General features: G+C 44.9%; 3 protein-coding genes across 7 annotated transcripts; 2 read left to right on the top strand and 1 right to left on the bottom strand.

Moving 5' to 3' along the window:
- Positions 1-66: 66 nt before the first annotated feature.
- Positions 67-4,209, top strand: nob1 (NIN1 (RPN12) binding protein 1 homolog). Its single transcript, XM_069530533.1, has 10 exons — positions 67-195; positions 848-980; positions 1,105-1,238; positions 1,372-1,443; positions 1,536-1,676; positions 1,906-2,037; positions 2,340-2,567; positions 2,772-2,869; positions 2,967-3,111; positions 3,491-4,209. The coding sequence occupies exons 1-10, from the start codon at positions 127-129 to the stop codon at positions 3,758-3,760; spliced, it is 1,422 nt and encodes a 473-aa protein (XP_069386634.1). The 5' UTR covers positions 67-126; the 3' UTR covers positions 3,761-4,209.
- Positions 4,210-4,784: 575 nt separating this feature from the next.
- Positions 4,785-8,175, bottom strand: cog8 (component of oligomeric golgi complex 8). Its single transcript, XM_069530498.1, has 5 exons — positions 7,847-8,175; positions 6,888-7,095; positions 5,781-6,605; positions 5,488-5,656; positions 4,785-5,303 (listed from the first exon to the last, which is right to left on the bottom strand). The coding sequence occupies exons 1-5, from the start codon at positions 8,173-8,175 to the stop codon at positions 4,984-4,986; spliced, it is 1,851 nt and encodes a 616-aa protein (XP_069386599.1). The 3' UTR covers positions 4,785-4,983.
- katnb1 (katanin p80 (WD repeat containing) subunit B 1) lies at positions 8,074-17,985 on the top strand. Of its 5 annotated transcripts, XM_069530492.1 has the most exons (21): positions 10,796-10,968; positions 11,405-11,473; positions 11,623-11,771; positions 12,136-12,266; positions 12,352-12,469; positions 12,725-12,825; positions 12,915-12,956; positions 13,188-13,271; positions 13,372-13,487; positions 13,629-13,700; positions 13,781-13,931; positions 14,058-14,248; positions 14,653-14,801; positions 15,092-15,142; positions 15,358-15,422; positions 15,507-15,719; positions 16,007-16,156; positions 16,226-16,302; positions 16,498-16,572; positions 16,700-16,816; positions 17,285-17,985. In XM_069530492.1, exons 3-21 carry the CDS (start codon positions 11,687-11,689, stop codon positions 17,424-17,426), a joined length of 2,130 nt encoding a protein of 709 aa, XP_069386593.1. In that variant the 5' UTR covers positions 10,796-10,968; positions 11,405-11,473; positions 11,623-11,686; the 3' UTR covers positions 17,427-17,985. The 5 variants fall into 5 exon arrangements, with proteins under 5 accessions (XP_069386586.1, XP_069386581.1, XP_069386593.1 ...); XM_069530485.1 differs by lacking the exons at positions 10,796-10,968; positions 11,405-11,473 and adding an exon at positions 8,074-8,213; XM_069530480.1 differs by lacking the exon at positions 11,405-11,473 and having other exon boundaries at positions 10,792-10,968.
- The last annotated feature ends 429 nt before the right edge of the window (positions 17,986-18,414 follow it).

The following is an 18,414-nucleotide window of genomic DNA, read 5'->3' as shown; positions in this document are numbered from 1 at the left end:
AAAAAACTATTTTGTGACAAAATTTTTATTTTTCCGACACAAATGACGCGTTCTTGGAGTGTTGCAGTCACGTGACATGGCGGTGTCTTCTGATTGGTCGGCTGTGTTGTTGGTCATCAGTCCAAGATGGCGGCGCAGCTGGTGGAGCATGTTGTCGCAGACGCTGGAGCGTTTTTAAAGAAAGCTTCTCTGCAGGTGACGCGATTTTCACGTTTTCACGTTTTCACCTCAAATCCAACCGAACCACGGGATTCTGACCAGCGGTGACGTCAACGTGTGACGTCAGCGAGGGCGTAGAGACTGAAGCTGCGTGTGATGGGCGCGTCAAACTGTGACGACAAACCAAAACTAAAATATACTTAAACACGTCATCTGCAGCAAACACGTCATCTGATAAACCAAACTTCACAGCGACGTCATCGCGTAATCTACGTTTTTCGTTAATACGGTAAATAAAGAAACGTGTTGCGTTCATGCGTCAACCAAAAAAACGTGTTGCGTTCATGTGTCAACTAAAAAAACGTGTTGCGTTCAAGTGTCAACCAAAAAAAACGTTTTGCGTTGATACGGCAACTAAAAAAACGTGTTGCGTTCATGTGTCAACTAAAAAAAACGTTTTGCGTTGATATGGCAACTAAAAAAACGTTTTGCGTTCATGTGTCAACCAAAAAAACGTGTTGCGTTAATACGGCAATTGAAAAAATGCGTTGCGTTCATGTGTCAACTAAAAAAACGTTTTGCGTGTCAACACAGTAACTCTGCAGAAACACACTCGGAGCCTGAAAAGTTGTGTTTTTGTGCAAAGTTTTATTCCTGATGTCAAAACAGTTGTGTTGTTGTGTTGCAGGATATCGGCAGGAACATCTACACACTGAGAGATGTGGTGGACGAGATCCGAGACAAACCCACCAGGAGGAGTTTGGCCTTCCTGCCGTACAAACTCATCTTTAAAGAACCACACCCCGAACACGTCAGACACGGTAACTACGTTTAACGTGGACAGAGTTTGTTCTTTTCTTAGGAACTAGCTATAAGTTGTGTCATGTGAGCAGCTCATCACGGTTGACGCCTGGTAAAGAAACGGTTTCGTGTCTGTCTCTTCAGTGATGGAGTTCTCTAAGAAGACCGGAGACTACCCGAGTCTTTCAGCCACCGATATCAAAGTCCTGGCTCTGACCTATCAGCTGGAGCTGGAGCACGTGGGCTCCCAACACCTGAGGAAGGAGCCGGAGGTCAAGGTAACAGGCTAACAGCTTCCACTCATTGAGCTAAGCTAAACAATCTTACTTTACTGTTCACGTAACTTCAGATTGTCTCTGATTCGTCGTCTGTAAATCGAGTAGAGTGAGTCTGATGTTTTGTCTGCTCCAGGTTAACGTTCACAGCACACAGCGCCACCCGGAGACTCCAGTTAATGTTGCAGGATTTCACTTCCCCTCTAAGGTAAAGCTCAGACGTTAGTTTAACTTATCCAGATCTGTTGTCTCTCTGAGGGTCGATCATCTTCACAACCTTTTGTCAAACTGTCTCTTCAGAAACCTGTGGACGCATCCAGCAGAAGACAAAGTCAACAAGAGACAAACGCTTCAAAACCGACTGACGGTGACGAGTTTAACAGCTTCCAGTTCTGGAGAGAGCAGCTGCCGTCCATCAATGACGATCTGCTGGAGTTACTGGTGAGTCCCAACAAAAGTCTCCGCGTCCGGACAAGAGTCAGATAAATGTCTCTCTGAGACAGACGAATCTACGTTCTGTAAACAGTGGCTGATCAGTGTCAGCCATGTTCAGCAGATGAACTTTAAATCGGAGGCGTTTGTAAACGCTGCTGGTTTTAGTTTGACTCCTTCGTTGTGTTTTAGCCTTTAAACGATCAGAATATCTGCTCTGTGTTTTCAAACCTGTCAGGATCCAGTGGAGGTTGTGAGTTTGAGCAACAAACAGAAGCCGACTGTGACAAACGACGGCGACGAGTTCAACAGCTTCCAGTTCTGGAGAGAACCTCTGCCGACCCTGGACGACGACCTGCTGGAGTTACTGGTGAGTTTATGTTCAGGTGGAAGCTGGAAGAGTCATTTGAAATATAAACATTACAAATACAAACGTATTTGACCTGTGAGGCCCAGTTTGAATTCAAAATATAGAGCATCAGAGCGTCTTCGGTACCGTGATCCAGCAGCGGGCGAGCCCCAGTGACGTCCTCAAACGTGACGTCGGCAGCTTTTAACTCAAACACAGAAAGCCGTCCTGCTCCCTGATTGGCTGTCAGCAGAAGCAGCTCCTCACTGTGTCACAGTTGTTGATTGGTTGTCGTGACGGTGATGACGTGTGTTGGCTTTCAGAAAGTGGACGATGTCTCGGTGTCGGTCACATCGACGCAGGCAGAGAACCAATCAGACGACGAGGACAAAGAGAACGAGCCTAGAGAGGAGGAGGAGGAAGATGATGATGATGATGGAGGCGGTTGGATCACTCCCAGTAACATTAAACAGGTGAAGATGGACTCGGCTGATTGGACGGCTCCTGCTGATGTCACAGTCGGATGTCTGACCACCGACTTCGCCATGCAGGTAATGGGCGTCTGTCAGCTGACAAAGAATATGAAGTTCATTATTTACATTATCATATATTATTATATATTTCATGATACGAAGTAACTCAGCGTTATTTGTTTGGAAGGTGACGTTTACAAAAGTTCACGTGTGAGAAGCTGATAATTAAGTAGAACAGCTGATCGATGTTTTCAGTTCGGCTCTGATCTCTTTTCTCTCCAGAACGTCCTCATTCAGATTGGACTTCACGTCCTGTCCGTCAACGGGATGGTGATCAAGCAAGCGAGGAACTACATCCTGAGGTGTCACGCCTGCTTCAAGTGAGTCAAGTAAAACACAGAACTGACGTGAAGTCTGAGCGGTTCCTCCTCGGTTGGTTCAGGTCGGTCAGTTTTAATCTCAATGTTTTATTTCCAGGACGACGAGTAACATGGACAAAGTCTTCTGTCCTCACTGTGGAAACAAAACTCTGAAGAAGCTGGCGGTGACGGTCAGCGAGGACGGCAGCGTCCAGATGCATTTCTCCAAAAACCCCAAAGTGCTGAACCCGAGAGGACTGAGGGTGAGACACAGACCTGAACACACTGAACCATAGTGATCGCTGACCTCAGTTCAGTTTTAGTCACAAGTCTAATACGGAGAAACTCTGAGGTTTCATGATTCCACATGAACAGAACCTGAGGACGTTTAGATGTTCCGCCTTCAGCACGTTCCCACTCTTGGGTGGACGTTTGGAATTTTGCAGCGATGTTTGAATAACTTTGCTTTATTATTTGTCTTTGGTATCAATGATCATAATCACGTTCACATTGAGAAACCGTCAGAGACCTGGTGAAAACGTTCTGTGAAGAGGTCCAGTTCATCCAGGCTGCGGTTTTTCTTGTTCCCTGTTTTCATATCTTGCGTCAGACTCGTTAACCGTCCTGTATCGTGTGTTTCAGCACTCGCTGCCTCTGCCTCAGGGGGGGAAACACGCCAACAACCCCCAGCTGGTGGAGGATCAGCCCTTCCCCCAGCAGAGACTGTCCCGAAAGGCTCGTCAGAAGAACGACGTCTTCAACCCGGACTACGTGGCCAGATCCTCGCCTTTCTGCGAGAACGACATCTACAGCCGAGCGGCCAACCTGCAGATCAGAGACGGTCAGTGTGGCGGCGGCCGGAGTCGAGCTAACCCCAACACCGCCCGCAAGAAGTTTGTCAAAAAGAAGTGAGGAGCTGACGGACGATTGGACACGAGGACACAGCGTCACTGCATGTGTGTGAAATCACATGTGACGCTGCTGCTCAGCAGATTTCTGTCAAATGACCCTGCGACAGATTCTGCAGATAATCAATACATCAAACCTCCGTCAGCGTGTGGAGCCCCCTGCTGGTTCTTTCAGACACCGACATCTGCAACACAAGAATCAGCTGCTGACCAGCAACTAAATAACTCAATACAATAACTGTTAATTCCAACATGGATCTTATTATTATTATTAGGTCAAAACCCCCAATTCAATAAACTCAAGTATCAGATTTTTTCCCAGGATTTGTTTATTTTTTTCTGTCTTTGGTCGACTCGGCCTCATCAACATGTTTCTGTATTAAAACCCAGAGAATGTAAAGTTTTACTTCAGTTGTAGAATCACATGTGAAATTACAGAATCATTGAAACTTATGTGTCGAAGTTTTTTCTCTTTTCATGAAACTATGCTAACAGTTTCCCCCTGCTTCCAGTGTTTATGCTAAGCTAGGCTGAGCAAAGACAAAACAGTTAAATAACGTTTGTTAAACAAGAAGCCAAAGTTCTGAAGTTTACTTTATTAAAGTCTCCTGTCTCCTTCACAATAAGAGCCTCTTTTTTACTCCACAGAAAGTCCCACTGAGTCTGACGTGACCAGCACAGAGGTTTATTTATATTATATATATATAATTACATATATATATATATCTTTAATACGTGAAACTTTACAGCTTACCTCACAGCTGTATCATGAAGGCACTGGAATGTTACATATTCTCACATTGTCATTTACCTCCAGTAGATCTGAGATCAGATTTTATTCCGTAAGAAAGACAACTTCATTTTGACAAGTTGCTGTAGAACTGAAATATGATCTCATCCAAACACTGAGCAGCTGATGACAAACCAACCACGACTAAATCAGTTCTGATTATTCTGCTGAACGTTCCTGGATCAGAAGGTTTGTTTGAAGTTTGTATATGATGACGATGAATTCCTAAAAGCAAAGAGAAGGTTTGGTGATTTTATTGAAGGGTGAAGCTCAAGTCTGACGTCAACAGATACCACCACCAATAAATCAGCTGATTCTGAATCTTTCTCTTTCAAGAGAACGTTATATAAAAGTTTCTTATCATTTAGTTTAGTGACCATCACCACCGTCCAGAATGATTCTTCCACCCGAGTCCTGACTCATCAGATTCTCGTTGTTTACTCTAAAGAAAACTCTTCGTCCAGCGCTGTCTCTTCGTCTCCACCCTCGGACTTCGGCTCTGTCACTTCAGCAGCGGCCTCAGACTCTGGGTCTCCAGGACTCGACTGCGTCAGCGTCTGTTCGAGATCTGTTCCCGGTTCTTTGAGCGGCGTCTCAAACGCCAGGCTGCTCAGCTCGGTGGCGAGATCGTCGTCGGGCGCCGGTGGCGGAGCCAGAGTCTCTTTCTGTGGAAGCAAAAAGTCCAGAGGCTCGAGGACTGCGGTGAAGTCGATGCAGCCCAGACTGTCGTACCTGTGCAGCTGAGTCGGAGGAACACCTGCAGAGACACAAAGAACCAGTTCAGAACGTCACTGACGCGTTTTAAACTCACACAGGAACAACCACGTCCGCCCTCTGATTACTTCCTCCACTCTGGACTCCACTGACTCATATTTAAGCTTTTGGTCCCAAACAGAGAAAATATGTTTCCATGCAACTGTGAAAATCTGAGCGTCTCTCACCCAGGATGAGAGCGACCTGAGCCGGAGGAAACAGGAGCTGCAGACACCGGTTGAGGAACGGCAGCAGATCTTCAGCGTACGAGCAGCAGAACTGGACAAACAGCTCCTTCTCTCGGCTGCTGAACGCCGACTCTTCGGCCCGATGAAACACCAAGATCTGACGAGTCACCTGACAGGAAACAAGACCAACAGCACTGAGGACACAGGAGGCTCATCTGCAGAGGTTTGTCCACATCAGCGGATCGAGTCTGAGAGTGTGTGAGTGTGTCAGGTGACCAGGAACAGCTGCTCACCTTCTGCAGAGCGTCTTCCAGACAGCTGGTGACGTCCTGCGCCAGGCCGACAGGGCAGCAGAGCCGGAGGTCGTTGAAGGCGGTCAGAATGTTGTTTAGGAAGCAGGCCAACGGCTGAAAGTCCAGCAGGGACATGGGGGGCTGCAGGGTGCCGGGCTGAATGCTGGGGGTCACGGGGGGGATGGTCCCTCCCAGCACTGACGGCAGGGCGATCAGCGTGTACAGGTTCATGTCCTCCTGGAACTTGTCCACGGCCTCCTGCGCGGCTCTGCTGAACGTCTCCACCGCCACCCGCTGGAACATGGGCGCTAGCTGCCCGCGAAAATCAGCCCCCACCCTACTGAAGGACAGCCCAAAGTACATGCACTGACCCAGCAGAGAATCCAGGCGACCCCCCACGCCCCGCTGCAGGTCCCTGTCTAAGGTCTCCAGGAACTCCGCCACCTTCTGCACCACCCAGCCGTGGAAGATGGCCCCCTCGTTCACCACCACCTGCCCACTGAGGGGGGGAACCAGCGGGTCCTCGTCAGAGAAGATGGCCCGGTACTGGGTGATGATGTCAAAGAGGTGGACTCTGCACGCTTCGATGGTTTTGGTGATGTGGAAGTAGGCGTCGTCTTCAGGGATGGCGGCGAGGATGGAGTTCAGCCAGGTGCTGCGGGCCTGGAGGAATTTCACCCTTAGCTCCGCCTCCGTGAACACGTCCATCCTCCGCAGGTAACCAATCACTCGAAGGCAGACGGGAAGCTGCGAGTTGCTGCGCAGCTGCTGCAACAGCTGGTTGAGCATCAGCTGAGTCGACTGACGCACTTCACGCACGATCCCCTGAAAATAAGACAAAAATCAGACGACCTGAAAACGTTTTAACCGTCACAGTGAACTATAAACAGCTCAGTGACAGAATGATTGAATAATTACATTATTAAATATTTAAGTTTTCCAGAAAATGACAGTGAGAGACGCCCTGGATGAAGTGATGTCTTCAAAAGTCTTTTTCTCCAGAACCTTAAATGTTCTGAAAGTCATAACTCTCGTCATTTTCATTCCTCCTGAGTTTCCAGGTCTGCATCTTAAAAACAGAACGGTAGCATCTTCTATCAGACTCACCTGAATGACCGGGAGCGAGGAGTGTTTCTTCTCCAGCCTCTTGACGTATGCCGCCAGCTCCAGAGCCTCCTCGTAGTATCCGTTTCGGACGCAGGTGTCCATGAGCTGCGGGATCTCCAGGATCTCCAGAATCTCAGTGTGACGGTTCAGCGTCAGGCTGTTCATCCGGCGACTGGCTCCGATGTCCTCCGCCTCCTTCACGAAGCTCCTGAACAGAGAAAGAAAGAACCGGCACTGAGCTACAGGACGAACTCACAGCCGCAGCGTGGTTACGTCTTAGATCCTGCTGACGGTCACTTTACACAGCACGTCTGGAGCCATGCTGGTAATGATTCAATTCAATTTGTAAGGCACCGAATCATAATGTGCATTAACTCAAAGCTGTTTACACAGAAGGTCAACACTTTACAACTGTTCCCACACTGAACACGAAGCGCTCAGAGAGTCTCTTATCTAAAGTTAACTTTATCTGAGACACAACTGAGTGAAGCTGCTCGTCTCATTTTGGGAAAAACCCTGGAACTGGATCCGTCTGTGTGAGTTACTCCATATGTAGTTCATCAGTTTGTGCTGTATTTATTTTCACAGACAGAGACACAGACACAGACAGAGACACAGACACAGACAGAGACACAGACACAGACAGAGACACAGACCGAGACACAGACCGAGACACAGACCGAGACACAGACAGACAGACACAGACTGAGACACAGACTGAGACACAGACTGAGACACAGACTGAGACACAGACACAGACAGAGACAAGGACAGAGACACAGACAGAGAGACACAGACAGAGACAGAGACACAGACAGAGACAGAGACACAGACAAAGAGACACAGACACACAGAGACACAGACAGAGACACACAGAACCAGGGGGAGGGACCCGGGCAGGACCCCCGAGGAGGCGCCTCCTGTCCGGGCTGATAATCTCTTATCAGACAGTCACCGACCTGCATTTCTCCCCGAAGCCGGGCAGCTTGTCCAGCAGCCGGGACACGCTGGTCTCCACGCGGCCGAAGTCCCGGTAGGTGTGCTCGGTGCAGTCGGCGGTGCGGATGAAGGTCTGGTAGTTGGAGAACGCCAGCTCCCGGGTCTGCTGCAGGATCTGAGCCCGCTCCTCCGCCAGCCGCTCCGGCTCCCGGCTCAGCTTCTCCACCCCGAAGGAGCTGAGCTCGGACAGGTAGGCGGTGAAGTCCGGGTTGTCCCTCCAGCTGTCCGGGAAACTGTCCTTAAACACCGACGCCAGGATACTCTCGTCTTCCACGTCCACCGCCGCCATGTTGGACGGACAGGATCTGGTTTAAGTTCCCGGCGGAGGTTTGTTTGTTTGTTTGTTTGTTTGTTTATTTGTTTGATTTAACGTGAATCAAAAACAACGTGTAAATAAAAGTGACGCAGATTTAACGAGAAGATTTAAAGACGACTGTCCAGTGACATCACAGCGGAACCTTCTTCTTCATGGTTTGTTTTTCCGACCCGAGCCGGAGGAACACCCGCCTCTGAGCCTGCCTCTGATTGGTTTAGGTTCACAGATAAAGAGCGATGATTGGTTAAGAGCATCCAGCTCAGCCAATCAGAGGCAGGATAGGGGTGGGGCAACAACGCGTTCTTCTTCAGGGCCTCTTCTTTGAGCAGACTGCGGTGTCAGCGCCACCTAACGGTCACTGGGTGTTAGTACCGTTTAATAAATCAGTTTTTAATTAAAATGTAAAATAGATAAAATTAGTTTTTACCTCTCAGGATTTTTCAGTTTGATACCAGAAAACATTTTTTTATAATAAATCAACAGGTCACCTGCGTTTATAAACATCTGTTAACTTAGTTTAATGGAGATAAATAATAATAAATCTCTTTAAATGTGTTTCGTTTTAAGAAGAAGAAAAGGAACAAGAAACAAGTTTACATGGATTTTATAAACATACAAGCCAGGCGTGTTGTACAATATAAATCATAAAAATAAATTTTAATTTATTCAACAGCCTTTTTGTTGGATGATTTGGAAATTAGATTCACATATTGTCCGACGTCTTCAAAACAAAACAGGGTATTTTATTGCACTTATGGATGAATATTTTTGCCAAAAATAAAATCAAATATTTTACGAAAAAACACTTATCCTCTTTTTTTCAATATGATCAATAGTAAACTTACAGAGGTCAAACCAGGTGCTCGTCACAGAAACAGCAGTTTGTGTTTATGTCCTCTTTCATTTTCTGCAGGTTGTGATTAGCAGGTTAACATTTATAAATCATTTATGAATCATTTATGAATCACTTCCTGAACCTTATTAAGATCAAATATTTGCATGGAAGCTTTCAAACTTTCTTCCTGTCGTCAACAAACTGATTCCAATGTGCTGCAACATTAGAACAGAGACAATATCTTTTATGCTTCATTGTTCCTCTACGGAGGAGTCAGTCAGGATCAGATCTCGAACATGTAGACTGTATATAAAGATGTTTGGACTATAGATTTTATATAAAGGTTATGTTCTAACTATAGATTTTATATAAAGATGTTCTAACCATAGACTGTATATAAAGATGTTCGGACTATAGATTTTATATAAAGATGTTCGGACTATAGACTGTATATAAAGATGTTCGGACTATAGATTTTATATAAAGATGTTCGGACTATAGACTGTATATAAAGATGTTCGGACTATAGATTGTATATAAAGATGTTCTAACTATAGATTTTATATAAAGATGTTCGGACTATAGACTGTATATAAAGATGTTCGGACTATAGATTTTATATAAAGATGTTCGGACTATAGACTGTATATAAAGATGTTCGGACTATAGATTGTATATAAAGATGTTCTAACTATAGATTTTATATAAAGATGTTCGGACTATAGACTGTATATAAAGATGTTCGGACTATAGATTTTATATAAAGATGTTCGGACTATAGATTTTATATAAAGATGTTCGGACTATAGATTTTATATAAAGGTTATGTTCGGACTATAGATTTTATATAAAGATGTTCGGATTATAGATTTTATATAAAGATGTTCGGACTATAGATTTTATATAAAGATGTTCGGACTATAGATTTTATATAAAGATGTTCGGACTATAGATTTTATATAAAGGTTATGTTCGGACTATAGATTTTATATAAAGATGTTCGGATTATAGATTTTATATAAAGATGTTCGGACTATAGATTTTATATAAAGGTTATGTTCGGACTATAGATTTTATATAAAGGTTATGTTCGGACTATAGATTTTATATAAAGATGTTCGGACTATAGATTTTATATAAAGATGTTCGGATTATAGATTTTATATAAAGATGTTCGGACTATAGATTTTATATAAAGGTTATGTTCGGACTATAGACTGTATATAAAGATGTTCGGACCATAGACTGTATATAAAGATGTTCGGACTATAGATTTTACATAAAGATGTTCGGACTATAGATTGTATATAAAGATGTTCTAACTATAGATTTTATATAAAGATGTTCGGACCATAGACTGTATATAAAGATGTTCGGACTATAGACTGTATATAAAGATGTTCTAACTATAGATTTTATATAAAGATGTTCGGACTATAGATTTTACATAAAGATGTTCGGACTATAGATTGTATATAAAGATGTTCTAACTATAGATTGTATATAAAGATGTTCTAACTATAGATTTTATATAAAGATGTTCGGACTATAGACTGTATATAAAGATGTTCGGACTATAGATTTTATATAAAGATGTTCGGACCATAGACTGTATATAAAGATGTTCGGACTATAGATTTTATATAAAGATGTTCGGACCATAGACTGTATATAAAGATGTTCGGATTATAGATTTTATATAAAGATGTTCGGACAGCGCTGCTCGCAGTTATTGTTGTTTTTGTCAATAAAGTTGCTTGTGACGACAGCGGAAGTAAAAGCTCGGTGGCGGTGTTGCTCAGTTGCTAAGCTACAGCCGAGGAGCCCCGGGACTGTCAACAGGTTGTCAGCGGCCGAACCGATGATCTGCGGCCGGTGTAACGTTCCAGCGGCCCGGGGTTCTGATGTTTGACCGCCGCGGACACACGGAGGTGAACCGCTCGCTCCGGTGGCAGCTAGCTCCGGTTAGCTCGCAGTGCTAATCGTTAAGTTTACCGGCGCTCGGCTAACGACTCACGGTAAACAACCGGAGAGAAGTGACCGGAGAGTCTCCGCTGATGTCCGCTCCTCCTCCTCCTCCTGCTCCTCCTCCTCCTGCTCCTCCGGGGAAACGAGGCCGTGATGAATCTGCGTGTTGTTCGTTAATCTGGCTTTAAAAACATGTAGCTTAGCATCAAGCTAGCTGTGTTGATAAAGGGGTGTTGCACTTGTTTTGGTGACCCGTCACATCCCGTGACCTCGAACCGAGTTTCAGTCTTTATCGCGATTCGTGTGGTTTAGATTTACTCGGTGTCCAGTTTATTAGGGACACCTGGCTAAAGCTAAAGCTAACTCCATTAATCAGATCAAAGGTTTTTCCTCATTCAGACACGTGACGCCTGAGTTTAGAAACTTCAGCTGCTTCAGTTTTATCTACAGACACGTGATGAACTGTCAGTAATAATAATAATAATGATGATAAATAATATAATGTACTAACCCTAACCCTCTGACTGTTGTACTTTGTAAACAAATGTTATAAAGTACACACACAGGTTCAGTGATTCTCTGACGTGCTCAGTAAACGTGTGTTCATGTCGCTGCAGGAGGACGCGAGTCGTCAGAGTGAATGAGAACCTGAATCTGAATCTCAACTAAATCCGTGAATCAATGTCCAGCGGTGTCCAGCGTCTCAAACAAGCCAGTGGGACCAGTATGGCTGCTGCCAGCACCACCAAGATCTCATGGCGACTGCGTAAGTGCTCATTCATCTTTGTTTCAGACTGAAGCTGAACTTTCTCCTGTGTTTGATTTCACAGCAACACATTTCACCTCATGTTTGAAACGTTCTCAGAAACCTGAATTAACTTAAAAACTTAATTTATCCTCCATTTGTCTGCTGGTAATTCAGAGAGTTTTTGTTTTGTGGGTCGTGGTAGTAAAATCTCAGACGTGTGGGGGACGTTGTGTCTGGAAGTAAAGTCAGCAGCAGAGAAAGAAACGTGGTCTCACATCAACAACAGATAAAGTGTAGAACTGAAGATACTCTGGTGTCAATCAGAGGCCGGCAGCTCCTCGGGCAGCTCAGGACTAAACATGTCCCTCCTGTTGTTGCACAGAGGAGTTCGAGGCTCACTCCAGCAGCGTCTCCTGTTTGGCTCTGGGGCAGAGCTCCGGCCGCCTGCTGGCCACAGGAGGAGAGGACTGCAGGGTGAACATCTGGGCTGTGAGCAAAGCCAACTGCATCATGGTGAGACAACGTCCTCTCTGCAACAGCTGCTGCGGCACCTGCACCACACTGCACTTATATCTATTACTGTGTGTGTGTGTCTCAGAGTTTGACTGGTCACAAGAGCCCGGTGGAGTGTGTCCAGTTCAACATGTCAGAGGAGCAGGTCGTTGCTGGTTCTCAGTCTGGATCCATACGAGTCTGGGACCTGGAGGCTGCAAAGAGTGAGACCCAGTTTGTTTTCTGTGTGTGTGTGAGTGAGTTATTGTTCGACTGTGGCTCCAAAGAGTGAAGAGGAACTGAGCTGACACATGTGACCGATCACGAGCCGAGTCTGATGTTAGAACTTCTTCATCTTTCGTTTTTATATATTTTTATTTTTTATTTTCACGTCGAACACAATCGGTTCAAATCACCACCAGTCCTGTTTAAAATACAAGTTCGTTCATTAAAAAACTCTGGTGTTTCATCTCCTCCAGTTTTAAGGACTCTGATGGGACATAAAGCAAATATCACCAGTCTGGGCTTCCACCCATTTGGAGACTTCCTCGCGTCCAGCTCCCTGGACACAAGCATCAAGGTGTGTGTGTGTGTGTGTGTTTAACAATGTGTGTTGTTGTTTTCTCGACTAATTGATTCCTTCTTCTTCTTTGGTTTCATCCCTGTCAGCTGTGGGACGTTCGGAGGAAAGGATATGTGTTCAAATACAAGGTGAGAAGTGTGAGTGTGTGAGTTCAGGTGTGAGACATCAAGGACTCACATCATGTCCTGTGTCCCAATGAAACTTTCTTCTGAGCTTCTGATCAGTTATTTGTTCGTGAACTGAAGTTAAACATTGTCTGTTTCAGCTTCAGTTTGTAAAAATAAAAATGTTGTTGAACCGATGAGGATTTCAGAATAAAAGTCCTTTCTTGTCTTTGATGAAGTTGTGTTTCGTCTCAGGGTCACACTCAGGCCGTCAGAAGTCTGGCCTTCAGTCCTGATGGGAAGTGGTTGGCTTCAGCCAGTGACGACTGCACCATCAAGGTACAAACTGGTCCACGACTCACTGAAGCTGCTCAACTATCTGAAGTCCTCTGTGGACGTTTGAGTTTCTCACGTGTGTCCTCATCTCTCGTCCCCTCAGCTGTGGGACCTGACCCAGGGGAAGACCATCACAGAGTTCAAATCTCACTCCGCCGCCGTCAACATCGTCCAGTTCCACCCCAACGAGTACCTGCTGGCCTCAGGCAGCTCCGACAGGTACGTCCCCACCTGAACCCCGCGGCCGAGCGTCCATCAGATTTCACTTTGTTGTTGTTGATCCTGTTTATTTAAGATTTGTCAGTTTGAGTTTTCGTCGTTAGTTTATTTTTTATTCATTTGTTTATTTGTGTGTTGCAGAACCGTCAAGCTGTGGGATCTGGAGAAGTTTACCATGATTGGTTCGATGGAGGGAAACACGACTCCAGTCAGGTGAGCGTAGCAGGGTGGACGCCATGCTGCTGGAGTCTGACCTCTGACCCCTGACCTCTGACCTCTGCCTGTGATTTCAGGTGTGTATGTTTCAGTCCGGACGGCGCCTGTCTCTACAGCGGCTGTACAGACTCTCTGCGGGTCTTTGGCTGGGAGCCTGACCGCTGCCTCGACGTGGTGACGGTGGACTGGGGCAAAGTCTCTGATCTGGCAGTCTGCAACCAGCAGCTGGTGTGTAGCGCCACCTACAGGAGCTTAAACATCCCTGATCATGATTAAAACTATTCTCACCTTCTTCAGCCTGAACGCTCCAAACTCACGACCCGTTTCTCTCTCGTTCTTCTCGTCCTCCGTCAGATCGGCGTGTCTCACCAGCTCTCCAGCGTCTCGTCGTACGTGGTCGATCTGAAGAGGGTGAAGAAGAGCGGCGGCTCTGTGATCCAGGGAATCATCCAGGACTTCCAGCCGCTCACCGAGCCCAAAGAACCCAAAGGAGCCGCACTGCGAAAGAGCTACGACCGACCCACGACCACCTGCGGCTCACAGAGGTACGACGCCATCTTGGAAACACACTGATTCTGACAGTGTTCCAGTTGAATCTTTTAAAACCAGTTCAGTTTTTATTTATATCTGTGATCTGGTAGCTTGATGACATCATTAGAAACTCTGCTGCTTTTTAAAAATATATATGTTTGTCGTGTTTTGGGGGAAATATTAACATCAGGTAAAGTTTGTTATGAATCTTTGTTATAAACTGAAATTTATTCGTGTAATTTAGTTTCAACAAAACGTTAAGAACACGACAGAGTTTTATTATTAACATAAAAAATACATTAACAAAGAAAATAAAGAAACTGTAGCTTTCTCACTTCACATGCTGTGATGTCACTTCACGTGCTGTGATGTCACTTCACATGCTGTGATGTCACTTCACATGCTGTGATGTCATCAGGGTGAAGCAGAGGTCAGAGTCTGAGAGGCGGAGCCCTGAAGGTCAGAGGCGGAGCCCCAGTGAGGACGAGGCAGAGGAGAAGGCGTCGTCAGCAGAGATCCACAACGCTGAAGACTTCAAGGAAATCTTTCAGCCCAAGAACGCCATCTGTAGGTCGACTGTCAGCATCACACCAGGACTAATGAACCAGAATCACGTTTCAATTCTAATTTAATTAATTTAAGTTTTAATTCTGTTTTTAATGTTTGTGTTTTCAGTTCAGGTCTGATTTTAATTTTAATTTGTCAAAAATATAAAACAAATAAATGAATTTCAATCTGAAGTTTTTCAGTAAAAAAAAAAACATAATTAGTTTTGCTCACTTTGACAAAGTATTTTTTGATTATTCTTTAATAATAATAAATTAAAAGCATCATTAAAGACTCTTGTCTCTCTTCAGCTCGGACTCCTCCCAAGATGTCGGAGCCTTTTCCTGCTCCTCCAGAAGACGGTGAGTTTTCCTCTTCCTCTTCCTCTTCCTCACTCGGATCACAGAGCAGAGTCCAGGTCGCTGAGACGTCGGGTCTCGGTCAGTTTGAGGAACTCAGCTTGATTTTGTTGTTAAGTTGATTAGTTGTTGTTCTGCTGGTTTCTGTGACAAGTTACTCACCAAAATAAAAGCACGGAGTGATAAACGATGCTGTGATGTTTTGTTCTTTCTCTCAGAGACGATATTAGCCATCGGGCGCCAGCTGAGGGACATGACGTCTCCGTTTCCTGACAAACCGCAGGTCAGTGAAGGCAGCTCCTCAGTGCGTCAGAGTGACGTTCATGTGGCCGAACACGTGTTCAATGTTTGTTCTGTTGTGTTGAAGGCTCCTCCCCTGGCGTCCTCGACTCCCGTCCAGAGGGTGGAGCCCACCGTCGTCTCTGTGAAACATCCGGCCCCGTCAGCACTGGACCCCGCTGCCTCCCGCCCCCCCGCTGCTCAGCCTCGTGTCACCACAGCGAAGACCAAACCACGACCCAAAATCATCCTGAGCACCAGGAACGAGCCCATCGGACTGAACGTGGACGACTTCCTGTTGGTGAGTTAACGTCTCGTCCGTGGAAATAGATTCACGACGTTTTACTTTGAACTTAAAAATGAAGAAAAAGTTGAATAAATTTTTACCTGTTTCCTGGTTTTTGTGTAAAACATTTACTTTACGTCAATTTCACATTTGAACAAAAATCAAACACTGATCCTCCAGTAAAATGAAACATAAGATACAAAACTATAAAAGTATATATATATTTATATATAAATGTTTGTCATATTTTAGTTTGATGAAGTAATAAGAAGAAATAAACAACATGTCTCCACGTTCCTCAGACGTCACCCAACAACAGACCTGGAGCTCTGAGTGACGACGAGGTTCTGTCTCAGATGAGAAAAGGTCACGACACCATGTGTGTGATGCTGAGCAGACGAAACATGAACCTGGAGACGGTCCGAGCCGTGTGGAACCGAGAGGGCGTCAAGGTGACGTATATAAAAACAATCGATTAAGAAAGTTCCACCTTCAATATACTAAACCAGATGTCCTCGCAGAGCGCCATGGACGCCGCTGTCTCCATGAACGACTTGTCCATCGTCGTGGACCTCCTCAACATTCTCAACCTCCAACCGTGAGTCACACACACACTGATCAATAACATGGTTTTAATCGATTATTACGTCATAATATCATTGTGATCATGTTCCATTGATTTAAATGTGAATAAAAGAAACAGGAAGTTGTGACCGTGACGATAGAGGAGCTGATGATTTGATGTTGTTTCTGTCGTTTCCTGCGCTGATTGATTTTAACGGTCGTCTCTCAGGTCTTTGTGGAAGCTGGATGTTTGCACGACGGTTCTTCCTCAGATCGACAAACTGCTGCAGAGTAAATACGAGAGGTGAGAGACGAGACTCTTGAATCTAAACGTTTGAATGATTCTGTCACCGTCAGATTCAGACTTTAATCTGTAACATGTCGGGTTTTAATGACGACACTAACCGACCCGTCGCCATCCTCTGTGTCAGCTACATTCAGACTGGCTGCACGTCTCTGAAGCTCATCATGAAACATTTCTGGACGCTGATCTCAGACACGCTGAGGGCGACGCCGTCTGTCGGCGTCGACATCACACGAGAGGAGCGGTGAGTCGTTTCGATCTGCTGCTGCTCTGGAGCAGCCGATCAGAAACCAGTTTAAATATCTAATGAACCAGATTCAAGTTTGAACAGATCGGATCAGTGGTGACATCATATAACACATCACTGCAGCTCAGCGACGCACAAACATCAGCATCTTCTCAGACTACATCTGTCCGGCTGCGTTTTGAATCGATCTCTGTCCGTCCGAGCGTTTTGGCTCAGAGGTCGTGTGTCTACGTCATCGTTTCCAAACATTCCGTTTCTGTCCAGAGTTTTCAAACTAAAATACGACCGGCAGTGTTTCCAAATCTCTGGAGTAATGACGCACACGCATCAGAGTGGATTTTCAAATGAAAACGTAGAAGTGTGGATTTAGTCTTCAAGACAAAGTTGTTGTTTTAACGTCTGCAGCTTTTTGTTTTCGCGTGTTGATCCACGTAAAGTGACCTGATGACCTTTGTGTTGCCGCAGACACCAGAAGTGCCGAGCGTGCTGCAAGCAGCTGAAGAACCTCAGCAACATCGTGAAGAACAAGGCGACTCAGGTCGGGCGACACGGCAGCACCTTCATCGAGCTGCAGCTGCTCCTGGCGCCGCTCGACGACTCACTCTGAGAACGACCCACAGCGAAGGGTTCACACAAACTAATCTGAGATCAGCTGCAGGACGGAGCCGATTCGTTCTCACAACACAAACTCTGCAGCGGCTCCAGAAGAAACGCTTCGACGAAAGTGTTACTTAAAGACGTCGGTCGTCCTCAAACTGTCTCAGAGGAAATATCTTTAACTTTCTCAGAATCAGAGAACGGGGACGTTCGGATCAGAGCCGATGACTCGAGAAAACAAGGTTCATCTGTGACGACTCAACGATCAGAGGCGGTAAACTTCACAGAGCGACTGGATTATTTATCAAAACGTTTCTCGTCCAGGAAAATGAAAACTGATTTGACTTTGAGTAAAATCGCAAAACAGAATATTTTATGCAATAATGTTAAAAGGAGTTTTCTGTCGTTAGCATATCTTAGCACGGAGACGAGAAACATGAGAAAACACATCGAGCCTGGCTCTGCCCATACGAAACAAAGTGTACGCTAGTCTTTATGCTGAGATACGTTTTGTTAATGGTAATTTGTCGATAGTTATTTAAATAAAGTTTGTAAAACAGTCTTTTGAATCTTTGATGTTTCGGTGTATTTCTTACTAAATGACGTATTTCATGTTTTTATTTTTTTTACTTGAACTTAAAAGACAATTTGGGCGTTTTTACGACTTGTACAACAGAATTTTTCAAAATTTAATGACAGGATGTTTGATTTGATGATTTATTCATGTTTTTCTGACATCGCATGACTTCAACATACAATGACGTTTGCGTTTTTTATAATGTATTACGACATTTTGAAGACATACTATCACGTTATGATTTACTCTATAATTATTTTTGTGTCTTTAAGATTCTTAACGTTTTTGCATTTTTATTAAATTCTTTGCTTTTGATCATTTTGACAACACACAATTTGCTCTTTTTCTCTGTATTACTTTTTGCAGCACTCCACTCTGCTGTTCTAGTGTTTTAATGACTCACCTCCTCAAGCGGTTCTCA

Source organism: Paralichthys olivaceus, chromosome 1 (assembly GCF_024713975.1).
Source record: "Paralichthys olivaceus isolate ysfri-2021 chromosome 1, ASM2471397v2, whole genome shotgun sequence".
Classification (NCBI taxonomy): domain Eukaryota; kingdom Metazoa; phylum Chordata; class Actinopteri; order Pleuronectiformes; family Paralichthyidae; genus Paralichthys; species Paralichthys olivaceus.
The sequence above is the reverse complement of the archived record's forward strand: the minus strand, read 5'-3'. Positions and strand labels throughout refer to the sequence as shown.